Source organism: Coturnix japonica, chromosome 3, assembly GCF_001577835.2.
Source record: "Coturnix japonica isolate 7356 chromosome 3, Coturnix japonica 2.1, whole genome shotgun sequence".
Classification (NCBI taxonomy): Eukaryota; Metazoa; Chordata; class Aves; order Galliformes; family Phasianidae; genus Coturnix; species Coturnix japonica.
This window is the reverse complement of record NC_029518.1, coordinates 96262960-96277085: the sequence shown is the minus strand read 5'-3', so window position 1 is coordinate 96277085 and position 14126 is coordinate 96262960. Positions and strand designations below refer to the sequence as shown.

At 49.9% G+C, this 14126-nt stretch overlaps 2 protein-coding genes across 3 annotated transcripts; one reads left to right on the top strand and one right to left on the bottom strand.

Moving 5' to 3' along the window:
• Positions 1–2967: 2967 nt before the first annotated feature.
• Positions 2968–7085, bottom strand: PTRHD1 (peptidyl-tRNA hydrolase domain containing 1). Its single transcript, XM_015859670.2, has 3 exons — positions 7056–7085; positions 5517–5807; positions 2968–3306 (listed from the first exon to the last, which is right to left on the bottom strand). The coding sequence occupies exons 1-3, from the start codon at positions 7083–7085 to the stop codon at positions 3136–3138; spliced, it is 492 nt and encodes a 163-aa protein (XP_015715156.2). The 3' UTR covers positions 2968–3135.
• Positions 5755–10881, top strand: CENPO (centromere protein O). Of its 2 annotated transcripts, none has more exons than XM_015859669.2 (7): positions 5755–5856; positions 7026–7231; positions 7433–7602; positions 7932–8043; positions 8389–8648; positions 9066–9237; positions 9909–10881. In XM_015859669.2, exons 2-7 carry the CDS (start codon positions 7084–7086, stop codon positions 10022–10024), a joined length of 978 nt encoding a protein of 325 aa, XP_015715155.1. In that variant the 5' UTR covers positions 5755–5856; positions 7026–7083; the 3' UTR covers positions 10025–10881. The 2 variants fall into 2 exon arrangements, with proteins under 2 accessions (XP_015715155.1, XP_015715154.1); XM_015859668.2 differs by having other exon boundaries at positions 5787–5879.
• The last annotated feature ends 3245 nt before the right edge of the window (positions 10882–14126 follow it).

Genomic DNA, 14126 nt, shown 5'->3' with positions numbered 1-14126 from the left:
ACCCACTGGTTTCTGTTGGGTTTGGGCTTTTTTTTCCCATGTTTTATGGTGATTTCGGGCGCCCGGCGGAACAAGGGGCCGACCGTGTGTATATTGCAATGGGGGGAACAACCAAATAGGCAAAAATAATAATAGAGAGGAAAAAACAGCAACAAAAAGGCCAAAAAAACCACAAGTTTGGGGCAAACGACGAAACCAAACCCGCAATAATTTTTAGGGGGACGGATGGGGAGGGTGGGGGGGTGATGTCAATTCTTGTAGATAAAATTTTCTGATGAAATATGGAATAAAATGAAGCAGTCGGTTCTTTCTGCTTTGATCGTGTTTAACAGCTGAGGTAGCTTAAACTATTTAAAATGATTAATAATAAAATAATAATAATAATTGAATTCTCTGTCGGGAGATGATAGCTTATTTTTTCCCCTCGAGCCTGTCACTGTAAATAGCTCCGAGCTCTGTATAAATTTGTTTCCTTCTCTTTTAGCTTTTAATATTCACTGCTGACTTTTATGAGAGTGGGGGGGGGAGGATGGGTGGGTTTTTGTCCCTCTCTCTCTTTCTCTCTCTCAAATCGCGCTGGTGTGTGGAAAACAAATGTGTAGCTTTGTTGATTGACATTTGCAAGAGTTAAAAAAGATGACAAAAAAAAAAAAGGAAAAAAAAAAAAAAAAAGAAAAAAAGAAAGAAAAAAAAAGACAAAAGAACCGGAGTTGCCAGCTGACGTTTCAGTTTCGTTGTCTCTGTGCCGATGCATCCCTGGAGAAATGCGCTGATAATGATGGGTGCTGGGGGGATGGGGCTGAGCCATGGAGAGGTTGCCATGGGGTGAGGGTCCTGGCCATAAATCATTGTGCTTTGGGCCCATCACTGGGCACCAACAGCAGGTGGTGGGTCCTCCCAAACAGCCCCAAAGCCCTACGGTGTTTGGATCCTCCCAACTGGCCCCAAAGACCTACAGCGTTTGGGTCCTCCCAGCCGGCCCTGACATCCTGTGGTGTTTGGGTCCTCCCAGTCGGCCCCAAAGACCTACAGCGTTTGGGTCTTCCCAACCAGCCCTGACACTCTACAGTGTTTGGGTCCTCCAACCAACTCAAATGCCCTATAAAGTCTGTAGCTCCCAACCAGCCCCCAAACCCTACAATATTTCTTCCTCTCAACCAGCCCCAAAGTCTTGCAGTGTTTGGGCTCTCCCAGCCAGCCACAAAGCTCTGCAATGTTTGGGCTCTCACAATGAGCCACAAAGCCCTACAGCGTTTGGGTCTTTCCAACCAACTCAAATGCCCTACAATGTCTGTTGCTCCCATCCAGCCCTCAAACTCTACAATGTTTGTTCTTCCCAACCAGCCCCAAAGCCCTACAATGTTTTGGGCTGCTTCAGCATTTTCAGGGGGGGAAAGGGTGGGTACTTGGGTGCTGTACCTCCTTGCTGGTGGTTTTTTTGCCACGTTGGTTGCTGGAAGCAGTGGGTGGGGAAGAGCATCACAGCTGCTGGGGTTCTCCCTGTCCTGCCATGGCTTTTCTTTCTTACACTTCATTGAAAGGAGGCAGTGCCGGCTTGCTGGCTGATGCTGCCGTCTGCTGTTCACATGGCTCTTGGCAGGGATTTGCTGCATGGTTAAGTGCAAACAAAACCAAACAAACCGACCTCTGGTCAGAGTGAGCCTTCAGCTCTGGCTGCTGTAGGGTCACTGTGTCACAGTGACCGCAACCGAAGTGCCACAGCCCGGGTGACACAAGTTGAGGTGGCAGCTCACGGTCACAGCTGTGTACTCCCATCCTATGTCAGAGCCATGGGAGAATGCATCATCACAGCCCAACCAGCACCAAAGCAGGGTGCTCTGCCAGAGCCATGCTGTCCCTTCTGTTTGGAACAAGAGGTGATGGCCATAAATTGCACCAGGGTTGATTCAGGTTGGATATTAGGAAAAAATAATTCTCCAAAAGAGCAGTGATGCAGTGGCACAGCTGCCCAGGGAGCTGGTGGGGTCACTGTCCATGGAGCTGTTCCAGAACAGTGGGGATGTGACACTGCGGGACGTGGGCTGTGGGCATGGGCAGGTGGGCTGGTGTTGGATTTGGGGTTCTGAGGTCTTTTCCAACCTGAATGGTTCTGTCCATTCCCAGAAATGCAGCATTGGCTTCAGAATGGGCAGAGGAGCTCAGAGGGCTGTGCCAGGCATGCAGCATGGTAAACCCTGCAAGACACAGGGAACCCAAGACAGCCAAACCCAGCCTGATGCTCTCCCAGGTTTCCTTGGCTGTGCAGATGGGTGGCTATGTAGGTTTTTGTGGTTTTCAGGTCACCTCCCACATCAGTGGGAAACAAATACTAGAGAAGCCAACAACTCATGCTGTGAGATATCATACAACAGCAGTATCCTGCAGAGGCACCACAGCATCCAGGAGAGCTGCAAACAGGAGGAAGCTCTCAAAGCATAAAGCATTGGAGCAGAGAAAAGAGAGAATTAATGCTACCACAGCAGTGAAAGGTGAGTTAAGCAGCACAGTATGCACCACATATGGGACAGAACATATTAAATTCATGTTAACTGAGACAGGGGAGGTTTAGGTTGGATCTTAGGAGGAGGTTTTTCACCCAGAGGGTGGTGACGCACTGGAACAGGTTGCCCAAGGAGGCTGTGGATGCCCCATCCCTGCAGGCATTCAAGGCCAGGCTGGATGTGGCTCTGGGCAGCCTGGGCTGCTGGTTGGCGACCATGCACATAGCAGGGGATTGGAACTGGATTGTGGTCCTTTTCAACCCAAGGCCATTCTATGATTCTATATTCCTCTGATTCTATGAAATTCAATCTGAATGTCAGACAAAACAAGATCTGCTCATGGAAGTGTAACTCCTAACAAGCACCCGCAGCACTTGAGTGTGGCATCCCCTACAAGAGCCTGCTCTAGCAGTGTGGAGATGCACAAGCAGACTGACTGCATACAGACACAGCAACTCCATATAACTCACGGTGACATGATGCAAAGAATATTTAATCCTCTCCAGCAAAGATCCGTTTTCCACTTTTTAACTGCTGCTGCACAACAAGAAGGCTGATGGACATTAGCACAATGCTTCCACCCAGAGGCAAGCGGAACAGTGGCGCAGGAGGAGGGCTGGCAGGAAAGCAGGGGTCACTTGAGCAACTTGAACTTCTTCAGGTGTGGGTGCACTTGGTCCTTTGGGTAGGGCCTGAGCGCCAGGCAGCTGGGGATGTTCTCGGGTTGCTCTGTCCACACTTCGTGATCAATGCTGTGCTCCTTCAGGGTCTGTGCCAGCGTGGTCAGAGCGGCTTCATCCGGAGCCTGGGGACAGACAAAGCTTGCTGTGAGGGCTGGCAGTATTCCCAAGGGTAGTCATACATATACAGTACACTGGCATATATATTCACTCATTTTCAAGGTCTCATAGATAGGTGCTGATGTCCCTTTGGGCATGCTCAGTGGTATTTAGAGTGGCTGAGTGCTCACCTACTTCTCCTTTCTTCACCATCAGCTTTAGCACTGAGACATTTCACTCACTTTTATCCACCTTTCCCCAGTTTGGGAAATTTCCCTTGCTTATTAGCAGTTCCCTTTGCTAAACTAATACATTGCCTCTTACTCTAATGTGCTAATCTCTATTGTTAAGCGAACCAACCCATGCCAGTTCTGCCTTCTGAAGTGAAAGAAACACAATAATGAAAGGGCACGAGTAGGTTTCTCACACATCAGAGAAGCCGGGGCCTCCACACAAGGTCGACGTGCCCTATTTACAAGAGAAGCCTGGAATGTAGCAGGCAGGCAACAAGACACTCCCCCCTATGCTCCTTACTAAAAGGACACTAGATGGCTGCAGAGCCTATGGAATAGAAGACTGAAAACTTCACTCATTGCTTGAGAGAGGCGGCTCCATGTTAATTATCTCGTGAAGGCATTATGTAGCACCTGCAGAAATACAATGAGCTCCCAAACATGTAATGTCAGCACTTATGGCAGGAAGAAGAGCGGGGGAAGAAGAGCCCCCTGGGCTGTGTGTTGGCTCGCTGGAAGGACACTGGGGGTGAATCTGAATCTCACACCCCAATCTTGCTGGTGTAAAGTCAGACAGCAAGAGCTATTGCCTGGTGCAGGGTCTGAGAGCCATCACTAGGATCACTGAAGATACACACACAGTGGTGGTAAATCTGTACCCTTTATTAACCAAGCTGAGGAATGAGCAGCTGTGGTTTACTGTCCTGGATTTGAAGGATGACTCCTGCCTGGCCTTAGCTAAAGTCCAAAGTTAACTCCATTTGAATGGGAAAACCCTGATACTGGGAGGAGGGCTCAGTTAATCTGGACCTGCAGTTAACCAGCATTAACCCAGTTAACCCCCACAGTTAACCAGTCTTACTGTTTTTGGGTACCAGCTGGCTTGTGAGCTCAGGGCTTGAGCTAACCCAGCTCAAGGTGGAGCCTTATTGCAGTACGTGGATGACCTCCTCACTGCCACATTAACAAGGAATTGGTGTACTAACTTTAATTCCAGACAGTAAACTTCACATCTCTGAACTTGAATCAGAACCTGCAAAGTATTCTAGAGAAAATAGGGGTTTAATTAATGAGATAAAAGGAAGGGAGCAAACCGATGGCTCAGCATATACACCTGAGTCACACAGATGAGGTAGAGGGAGCCATGTATAGGTACAATGACTGTAGCTCTTATCTGCCCAGCCATCTGGAATACCTCTGAGCCTTGAGCTAAAGGAAAGACAGCATCCCACTCTTAAAACAGTGCGATAATGCCTTTACAAATCAAGAACCCTTGACAAGGATATTGACCCACCATGAGGCACAAAAGAGGTTAAGCATCTGGATAGGGAGCTAGGAGATATCACAGAATTGTAGGGGTTGGAAGGGACCTCTAGAGATCATCGAGTCCAACCCCCCTGCCAAAGCAGCTCCCTACACCATGTCACCCAGGTAGGCGTCCAGGTGGCTCTTGAATATCTCCAGAGAAGGAGACTCCACCACCTCCCTGGGCAGCCTGTTCCAGTGCTCCGTCACCCTCACCGTAAAGAAGTTCTTCCTCACATTCGTGCAGAACTTCCTGTGCTGTACTTTCAGCCCATTACCCCTAGTCCTGTCCCCATGCACTACTGAAAAGAGACCAGCCTCACCACTATGGCCCCCACACCTCAGGTATTTATAAACCTGGATCAAGTCCCCTCTCAGCCTTCTTTTCTCAAGGCTAAACAGACCCAGTTCCCTAAGTCTCTCCTCATAGGGGAGATGCTCCAGACCCTTCACCATCTTAGTGGTTATATTAAGGGTTATATTAAGTTACAATTAATGAGTTCAGCGTTTAAAACGCAAAAAACAAGCCTAGTTCCAATCACATGCTGTTTGTAAAGCAATCACAGCCTCACTTTAAACATATAGGGGCTGTAAAAGCACGATAAGACCAACCCCCCCTCCGCCCCCGCCCCCCCCAAGATGGCGGCCGCCCGCTCCCCTCAGGCGCCGTTCCCGCCTTCCCGTCATGCCCCGCGCACCTCCAGCACCACAGTGCGCATGGCGCCGCCCATACACAGGTAGGCCCGGGTGTCCGGGTGCTGCCAGTGCGCATGCGCGGCGGCCAAAGCGGCGTGACACCCTTGGGCCACCACAGCACCCAGCGACCATGACCTGGCCAGGTCTCCCCGCAGCACCACATACTGCACCAGCGCCGCCGCCGCTGTGGTTGTGACTGCTCCAGCCGCCGTCCCGGGCGCCGCCATTTTGTTGTGGGGGGAACGTGATCGGTGGCGGCCTACTTCCGGTTGCGGCCTACTTCCGGTGGCGGCCTACTTCCGTTTGGGGCCTACTTCCGGAGCGCGAAGTTTGAGGGCTGAGGTGAGAGCGGGGCCTGGTGTTTGGTAATGGATCGTGGCGTCCCGGCTCTCTATCCCCTATTCCCTATTGATGGTGTTTCTCGCGTTCCTTTATTCCACAGACCTACCATATGAGTGGTCCATAGCTGCTCGGCTCTCACCCTCTCCCCCTGTCTTCTTGGGAGCCACTCCTTATTTGTTGTCCTGAGGAGGCCGCGCTGCTCTGACCCCTCAGTGGGAGTCAGGCCTTGCTTCTCCTCCTTATCTTCCTATCTCACCCTTTATGGGGTCCCTCGTTCTCCCATCACCTCCCTGTCTCCGTATGGACACAGCCTGAGGGGTTCCTTTCACTTCTATGGGGCTCGTGAGAAAGGGTGTATAGTGCATATGTAGGAGTTTCACCTGTACAGGCTGGGAGGAGTGGTCCTTGAGAGCAGCTCGGCAGAGAAAGACCTGGGGATCCTGATGGATGAGAGACTCAACATGAGCCAGCAGTGCGCTCTGGCAGCCCGGAAAGCAAATGGGATCCTGGGCTCCATCAGGAGAGGGGTGGTCAGCAGGGATAGGGAGGTGATCGTCCCTCTCTACTCGGCTCTTGTGAGGCCCCATCTGTTGTACCGTGTCCAGTTGTGGAGCCCTCAGTACAAGAAAGACATGGAGATTTTGGAAAGGGTCCAGAGGAGGGCCACAAAGATGATCAGGGGGCTGGAGCACCTCCCCTATGAGGACAGGCTGAGGGAGTTGGGTTTGTTCAGCCTGGAGAAGAGAAGGTTGCGGGGTGACCTCATTGCAGCCTTTCAATACCTGAAGGGAACTTACTGCCAGGAGGGGAGTAAACTCTTTAAAGGGCTGACAATAGCAGGACTAGGGGAAATGGTTATAAGTTAAAAGAGGGAAGATTTAGGTTGGATGTTAGGGGGAAGTTCTTCACTAGGAGAGTGGTTAGGCCCTGGAACAGGCTGCCCAGGGAGGTTGTGGATGCCCCGTCCTTGGAGGTGTTCAAGACCAGGTTGGACAGGACCCTGGGCAACCTGATCTAGTAAAGGTGTTTGGTGACCCTGCTTGGCAGGGGGGTTGGAACTACATGATCCTTGAGGTCCCTTCCAACCTGGGTCATTCTGTGATTCTGTGAGTGCATAGCGATGTATGAGAGTATATAAAAGGATGAAAGGTTATAATGTGTTGTTTCAGCCCTCAGGATTGTCCTTGTGTGAGGCCAACCCTGTGGTCAGCCCTGCCCTCAGGCTTCATGGAGGAAGAACATAACAGCAATGAAAAGGAAAACGTCCTGTGTGGAAGATCTCTCCCTGCTGCCTCTCAGGATGGAGAAGGACGAATGTCTGTGGTCTCACTTGCACAGGGGAAGGTGGAAGGAGGGAAAGTGTATTCGGGAAATGGTGAGCTTGTAAAGGTCGCTTTCTGTATGGTATGCGGTGCTACAGGCTTGGGGCAGAGTTCATTCTGGAGCAGAGGGGGCCCAGGGGAGACGATATAGTTCTTTAAGTATCTGTACTGGGCCAACTTTGGTTTGGGTCACGCTGTGTAGATGCTTACTAATGGCAGCTGGATTTTTGAGCGTGTGTTGCTGTTCCTTGCAGGGGTGTTAGGTTATCTGGAAATGCTGGAGGCGCAGGCTCACGAGTTAGGCCTGAAGCAAGAAGAGAAGGAGCAGCAAGAAAAGAAGCTCGCCACATTGAAAGCCAGAGTGCAAGAGCTGAGAGCCCGGAGGGATGAACTGCGGGTTAAAGTGGAGCTGCAGGAAAAGAGGGTGAGAAATGACTTGCTGCGGAGATCTGACAGAGGGTCTCTGGTATTCTCCCACTCTCACAGCATGGATTTACTGAGGCTGTTAATTTATTTCCTCTTTGGAAGTAATGTACATCCACTGTTCTCAGTATGGTGTAGTCCAGGACAACTGGATCTTTATACTTTGAGGTTGTATGGCCATTTCTGAACTCTTTTTCCCTTCTTCACCTTGAAATGCTCCCTCACGTTTCTCAGAGCTGGGTTATTTCTCTGTAGCTGGAGTGTGTTCTCTGCTGGTGATGTATTTGGTGTCATCAGTTTCTGATCTGTCTCATCTTTTGGCTTTTGTAGCTTCTTGACAAGAAAGGAGTCGTGACAGCTCCAACGCAGCCCAGTCCTCAGTCTGTTTTGGAGTGGAAACTGAAGAGCATTAAGGCCATGCTGCAGGTCTTTTACCTCACAGGTAATGCCTCACGGCTTGCGTGCGTTCTGCTGATGGCTGCATTTTTGGGGTGCTAAATTTTGACTAACGAATTTAACATGAAGTGCAATTTCCCTATTAATGCAGCCCAGTTAGTGACAATATAATCCATCTTTAAGCTGCTTGAGTTTATCCAAAGTCTCTTCATAAGAAGTCACTGTGTTTTATGTCCCTGCACTCTTGCAAGTCCTTAATCCTCCCAGGTACACCCCCAGGCTGCTGTATTAAGAGTGTACAGCCCCTGCAGCCTATGCTGTCCCAGCAAAGCTTCCTTGAGGTGACAAGTTTCTATTAGTGCTCAGTAAAACCTCTCTCTATTCACCTAAGGAATCAGTGGGAAACTGACCAAGCAGGGAGTGTGTTTCTGCATCAGCACTGCTTATGAAGGCACCTACTTTGATTCCTATTACGTGGACCTCCTCATCAAGCCAGAGGTGCAGATTCAACGCCACTCTGTCCCAGTCTTCATCCCCCTGGAGCAGATAGCCAAGAAGTACCTGCAGACAGACATCAGGCGCTTCCTGTCCGTCCTGTCAGACCACCTGAATGCTTATGTTGGGCGGAGGCACCAGGCAGACCAGCTGGAGGTAACAGTGGTCAAAGCAACAGTGCTTGCCCATCTTATTGCCTTTTATATACCAAATATTAATGAGTGTGCACAGCTCTGGAGTGCTGGGGGAAATCTAAGTGGCTTTCTTCATATGGAACACTCACCATTCTGGTTTTCAGAGCGTAGCAAATGACTGCATGACTATAAACCCCATTGCCTGTGTCATTAGTATGTGTGTATCTGGATGTCTTGTGGCTCATTTAAAATACACAGGCAAGTGCAAGGAAAGCTGTCCTCTTCCTTTGAGGTTCCTAAACTGAAGGAGCTGTGCTTTTGTAAAACATATCATCCTGGTGCAGGGGGTGGGCACGCTGTCCTTTGTTAGCTCCCAGCCCCCACTCTGATGGACTCCTGCCCTAGCTTTGTGTTTCAGAAGTTATCTTTGTCCTTTCAGGAGCACTTTTCAGACTGCATAGAAGGAACTTTGCAGAGGAACTCTTTGTGTAACTTGCTGGTCTTTAATTACGCCGTGTCAAGTAACAGCAAGACCTTTCCATTCAACGTGAGACTGCTTTATGGAGACCTCTGTAGCAGCCTCCCTACTGAAGCTATCATTTCTTGTACACGTAAGTGGGCAGTGCAGGTGACTGGGGATGTGGGGAGGGTAGTTTGGGGACTGAAAGAAGCATGCTGTCTTATTTCTTTAGGAGAAAAGATCTTTTCTGTAGCATGGAAGTTAGTGGCAGGGAAATAAGATGGGATCTTATTAGCATGAGAAATTTCTTTCAGTGCGATTAGAAATGAATAAGGTGGACTCTGTAATCACTCTGCCAGCAGTCATGGTCTGAGGCCTCCTGGCAGCAAAACCCAGCTGTGATGCTCCTTGGGTTGCAGTTAGGCTGCAGGAGGAATTGTGTACTGTGTCAACAGCTCTTCCTTTCCTTTCCTCACAGTTGACCCCTTTATAGGTGAAGTTATGCCGTTGCTCAAAGACATCAGTGTCTTTTGAGCTGATAAGGCAGCTGGGTGGCTGAGGTGCTCCCACACTGTTTTCCCCTCACGAGCAGCCCTTCAGTTCTCGGTGTTTCTTGAGCTGCTTGTGCTCTGTGGCAGCTCATTTCCCCTGGGGAAGATGCAGGACGCAAAGGGTTAGGAAGGAGAAAGAAGGGTTATGAGAAGAAAAACCATGGCCAGGGAGAAAACTCCCTAGGGGCAAGGGAAGAATGAGAAGCAAATAGTTTTATGCTGGTAAAACTGTGTTCCTCTCCCCACTGATCCATCTACTTCTGTCTCCTAGCCGGCACTCTTCCATTGCTAGCAGAGATGGCAGCAGCTCACTCAAACGCATTTCGACACATGGCTCTGCACAAAGCCTTTGGCTCGCTCATCAATGCTAAAGAAAGCCAGGACTGAGCACCGTAAGCTACCTCAGCTCTCCTCAGTAACGTGCCTCTTCTGACTTCTTCTGCCCATGGGGAGTGCTCTCAAAATGCAAATATTTGCCATGGACTGCAGCACTGCTGCCAGGAGCCCCCCAGAGGAGCAATTGGCCCAGTTTGAATCTTGAGAGCAATATTTCCTTGATGATTTTGGGTGTCTATTGCAGGTAATCTTTCCTCAGCACTCTGCTTCTCGCTTGTCATTTAATTCCTGCTCATGATTCATCACTGTGTTTGGTGCCCAAGAGCTCCTCAGTTATGGAGATTGTCTCACAATTAGAAGAAGCTATATTAAAACTTCAGCAGCTCAGAAAACCTTTTGGAACAAGAACACTACAGCTCACCGCTGCACGTATCCAGGCAGCAGAACTCAGACAGCAGGGAGCAAGTGGAGTAATCTGTGCCCTCCTTATAACAGCCAGGAAAGGACTTCAGGTTAGAAACTGGTACATGCTGGAGGACAACTGGGATTGTTATGGCAGCCACCGAACCTTCCCTGGATAGAGGTGAGGTTTAATTTTGCCAGCAGCAGTCTGTGCCCTCACGTGGGCTGCATTAACTGTCCCCCAGCTCATTAGTACTGAGTTTTCCAGAAGATTTCACACCAGCGATGGCTTTGGACCTCCTGTTTTCTTCCTGTCATGGCAGAACTTTCCTGGCATCCTGTCTTTGTGCTTCCAGGTTTGGATCAGATCGGAAAAGCTTGCTGTACTTTTATGAGCACTCTTTCAGTGTGTTAATTTCAGTAGCATAGAACTTCTACAGTGGTATTTTAAAGAATCTCCTTCTGTTGATTTTTTTCTAGACTTATAGCACATGGTTGGGACAACAGGATTTTCTCCTGCCCCATTTTTGTGCCATTTTTTCTCTGCAAGAAAGGCACAGAGATAGCACTCCCCAGATTGTGGTGGACCCTCTCCCTTGCCATAGTCAAACTGAGAGAGCCAACTTGAGAGGAGAGGAGGAATGGCAGGTCCCAGCTTGGCGATGTAGGCAACCCCCATCCTGACCTACCTCGGTTCCCCAGGTTCCTCTATGTAATAGGTTTGAAGCCCTGAAACTGGAGGGTGGAGTGGCTGAGGATGCGGTGGGAGGACTGCCTCCTCTGGTAAAGAAAGGAGGGTGATAGTCATAGGTGACTCCCTTCTGAGAGGAACTGAGGGCCCAATATGTTGGCCTGACCCTACCTGTAGGGAGGTGTGCTGCCTCCCTGGGGCCTGGGTCAGAGGTATTGCTAGAAAACTTTCTAGTCTGATCCACCCCTCTAATTATTACCCCCTATTGATAGTTCATGCTGGCAGTGATGAAGTTGCCAGAGGAAAGCCTGAGGACTATATAGAAAGACTTCAGGGGACTGGGGCAGGTAGCTGATGGAACAGGTATGCAGGTGGTTTTTTCTTCTATACCTTCAGTGGCAGGGGAGGATCCAAAAAACCCACCTCATAAATAAATGGCTTAGGAGTTGGTGCAAACACAGGAATTTTGGGGTTTTTGACCATGGGGCAATTTACTCGGCACCTGGCATGATGGCTGCAGATGGAAGTAGCCTGTCTCCAAGGGGTAAGAGGATCCTAGCCAAGGAACTGGCAGGACTTATTGAAAGGTCTTTAAACTAGGTATGAAGGGGACAAAATGAGGGCCAGTGGGGTTGAGTGTGTAGTTCAAGGCTCAAAACAGTGCTTGATGGGTAAGGAGAGTGGAGTTCAAAGGGATGGAGAGTTGTGGGGGGATGCTGCTTCCCTAAAGTGCCTGCACACTAATGCACGCAGCATGGGAAATAAACAGGAACAGTTGGAGGTCTGTGTGCAGTTGCAAGGCCATGATCTCATTGTGATCATGGAGATGTGGTGGGACAGATGGCATGACTGGAATGTTGTCATGGAGGGCTATGTGCTTTTTAGGGAAGATCAGCTGGTGAAGTGGGGTGGTGGAGTTTCTCTTTATGTGAGAGAGCAGCTAGAATGTATTGAACTCCACAAAGTCCATTAAGGACTGTGAAATTGAAATTGATTGGTGGTGCCAGGCCCTATCGGCCCTGGGATCCAGGCACACAGCTGAGGCTCCCCAAGGAGCATGTTGCCCCCGGTCGCCTTGCAAATAGGCGATAGAAAGGAGTGTGCAGATGGACTGTGCTCCTGCTGCAGTGAGCCCTCAGTCCTCTCCTACCTCTAGCAATACAAACGAAAAGCTAGAGGATGTGGGACTGTTGGTGGAGCCTCTGACTTGCTGATCAGACCAAAGCAGTCTGAGAGAAAAGGATAGGTGGAAGCAAATACCAGCTCGACAAAGTGGGCGTCCCGCCCCCCCACGACCATGCTCGGCTCCCCAGGTGATTCTGCAAAATAGGTTTGAGGCCCTGGAACCTGAGGGAGAGGTGAATGTGGATGTGGAGGCAGCCCCACCTGTGAGGGTGCCTTGGGGGAAGCAGTTACACCCGCGCCTTAAGACTTCGTCCACACGAAAAGATAGAAGGGTAGTTGTCATAGGTGACTCCCTTCTGCAAGGAACAGAAGGCCCTATATGCTGGCCCGATCCTACCCACAGGGAGGTGTGCTCCCTCCTCGGGGCACGGGTCAGGGACATTGCTGGGAGACTTCCCAGTCTGATCTGCCCTTCTGACTACTATCCCCTGCTGATAGTTCAGGCTGGCAGTGAAGAAGTTAGTAAGAAAAGCCTGAAGGCTATCAAAGATGATTTCAGGGGACTGGGGAGGGTAGTTGAAGGAATGGGTGTGCAAGTGGTTATTGCATCTGTACTTTCAGTGGCAGGGAGGGATACTGAGTTGGGCCTAAAAACCCACCTCTTAAACAAATGGTTGAAGAGTTGGTGCAGACATAGGAGACTTGGTTTTTTTGATCATGGGGCAATTTATTCGGCTCCTGGCATGACAGCTGCAGATGGAAGCGGCCTGTCTCAAAGGGGTAGGAGGGTTCTAGCTGGGGAACTGTCAGGACTTATTGACAGGTGTTTAAACTAGGTAGGATGGCGGAAGGGGACAAAACGAGGGCCGCTGGGTCTGAGGCGGCAGTTCAAGACTTAAAGCAAAGCTTGTTGGGCACAGACAATGGAGTTCAAAGGCATGGAGAGCGGTGGGGAGATGCTGCTTCTCTCAAGTGCCTGCATACTAACGCACGAAGCATGGGGAATAAACAGGAAGAACTGGAGTTCTGAGTGCGGTCGCGTGGCCATGATCTCATTGCGATCAAGGAGACGTGGTGGGACTGCTCGCATGACTGGGATGTTGTTATGGAGGGCTGTGTGCTTTTTAGGGAAGATCGGCTGGCAAGGCGGGGTGGTGGAGTTGCTCTTTATGTGAGAGAGCAGCTAGAATGTATTGAACTCCACCTGGGGGAGAGTGATGTAGCAGTGGAGAGCTTGTGGGTGAGAATCAAGGGGCAGGCTGGTAAGGGTGACACTGTTGTGGGTGTGTACTACAGGCCCCCTGATCAGGAGGAGGAGGTTGATGAGGCCTTCCATAAGCAACTGGAAGTAGCATCACGATCCAAGGCACTGGTGCTTATGGGGGACTTCATTTGTCCCCCAGATATTTGGTGGATGATCAACATGGCCAGGCATGCGTGGTCCAGATGGTTCTTGCAATGTGTTGAAGACAACTTTCTGATGCAGGTGGTGGAGGAACCGATGAGGGGAGGGGTGTTACTGGACCTTATTCTCACTAACAAGGAAGGACATGTTAAGGAAGTAAAGGTTGGGGGCACCTTGGGTTGTAGTGACCACGAGATGGTGGAGTTCAAGATCCAGAGTGGAAGAAGCAAGGTAAAAAGTAGGATTGCTACCCTGTGAGCAAGAAATCAGGGAAGGGTGGCAGGAGACCTGTGTGGATGAGCAAGGAGCTCATGCACAAACTCAAAGGGAAGAAGAAGGTCCATGAAATGTGGAAAAAGGGTCTGACCACTTGGGAAGAATATAGAAATGTTGTCAGGGCCTGCAGGGATGTGATGAGGAAGGCTAAAGCCCACCTGGAATTGAATCTGGCAAAAGGGATAAAGAATAATTAAGGCTTTTTAAAGTATGTTAACAGTAAAAGGAAGACTAGGGAGAATGTGGGTCCCCTG

Coding starts and splice junctions, on each gene's coding strand:
- CENPO (XM_015859669.2), top strand. CDS start 7,084: ATGGAGGAAGAACATAACAGCAATGAAAAGGAAAACGTCCTGTGTGGA. Junction 7,603..7,931: donor TGGAGCTGCAGGAAAAGAGG/GTGAGAAATGAC, acceptor TGGCTTTTGTAG/CTTCTTGACAAGAAAGGAGT. Junction 8,649..9,065: donor ACCAGGCAGACCAGCTGGAG/GTAACAGTGGTC, acceptor TTGTCCTTTCAG/GAGCACTTTTCAGACTGCAT.
- PTRHD1 (XM_015859670.2), bottom strand. CDS start 7,085: ATGAAGCCTGAGGGCAGGGCTGACCACAGG. Junction 5,808..7,055: donor AGGGCAGGGCTGACCACAGG/GTTGGCCTCACA, acceptor AAACGGAAGTAG/GCCGCCACCGGAAGTAGGCC. Junction 3,307..5,516: donor TGCGCACTGTGGTGCTGGAG/GTGCGCGGGGCA, acceptor GTCTGTCCCCAG/GCTCCGGATGAAGCCGCTCT.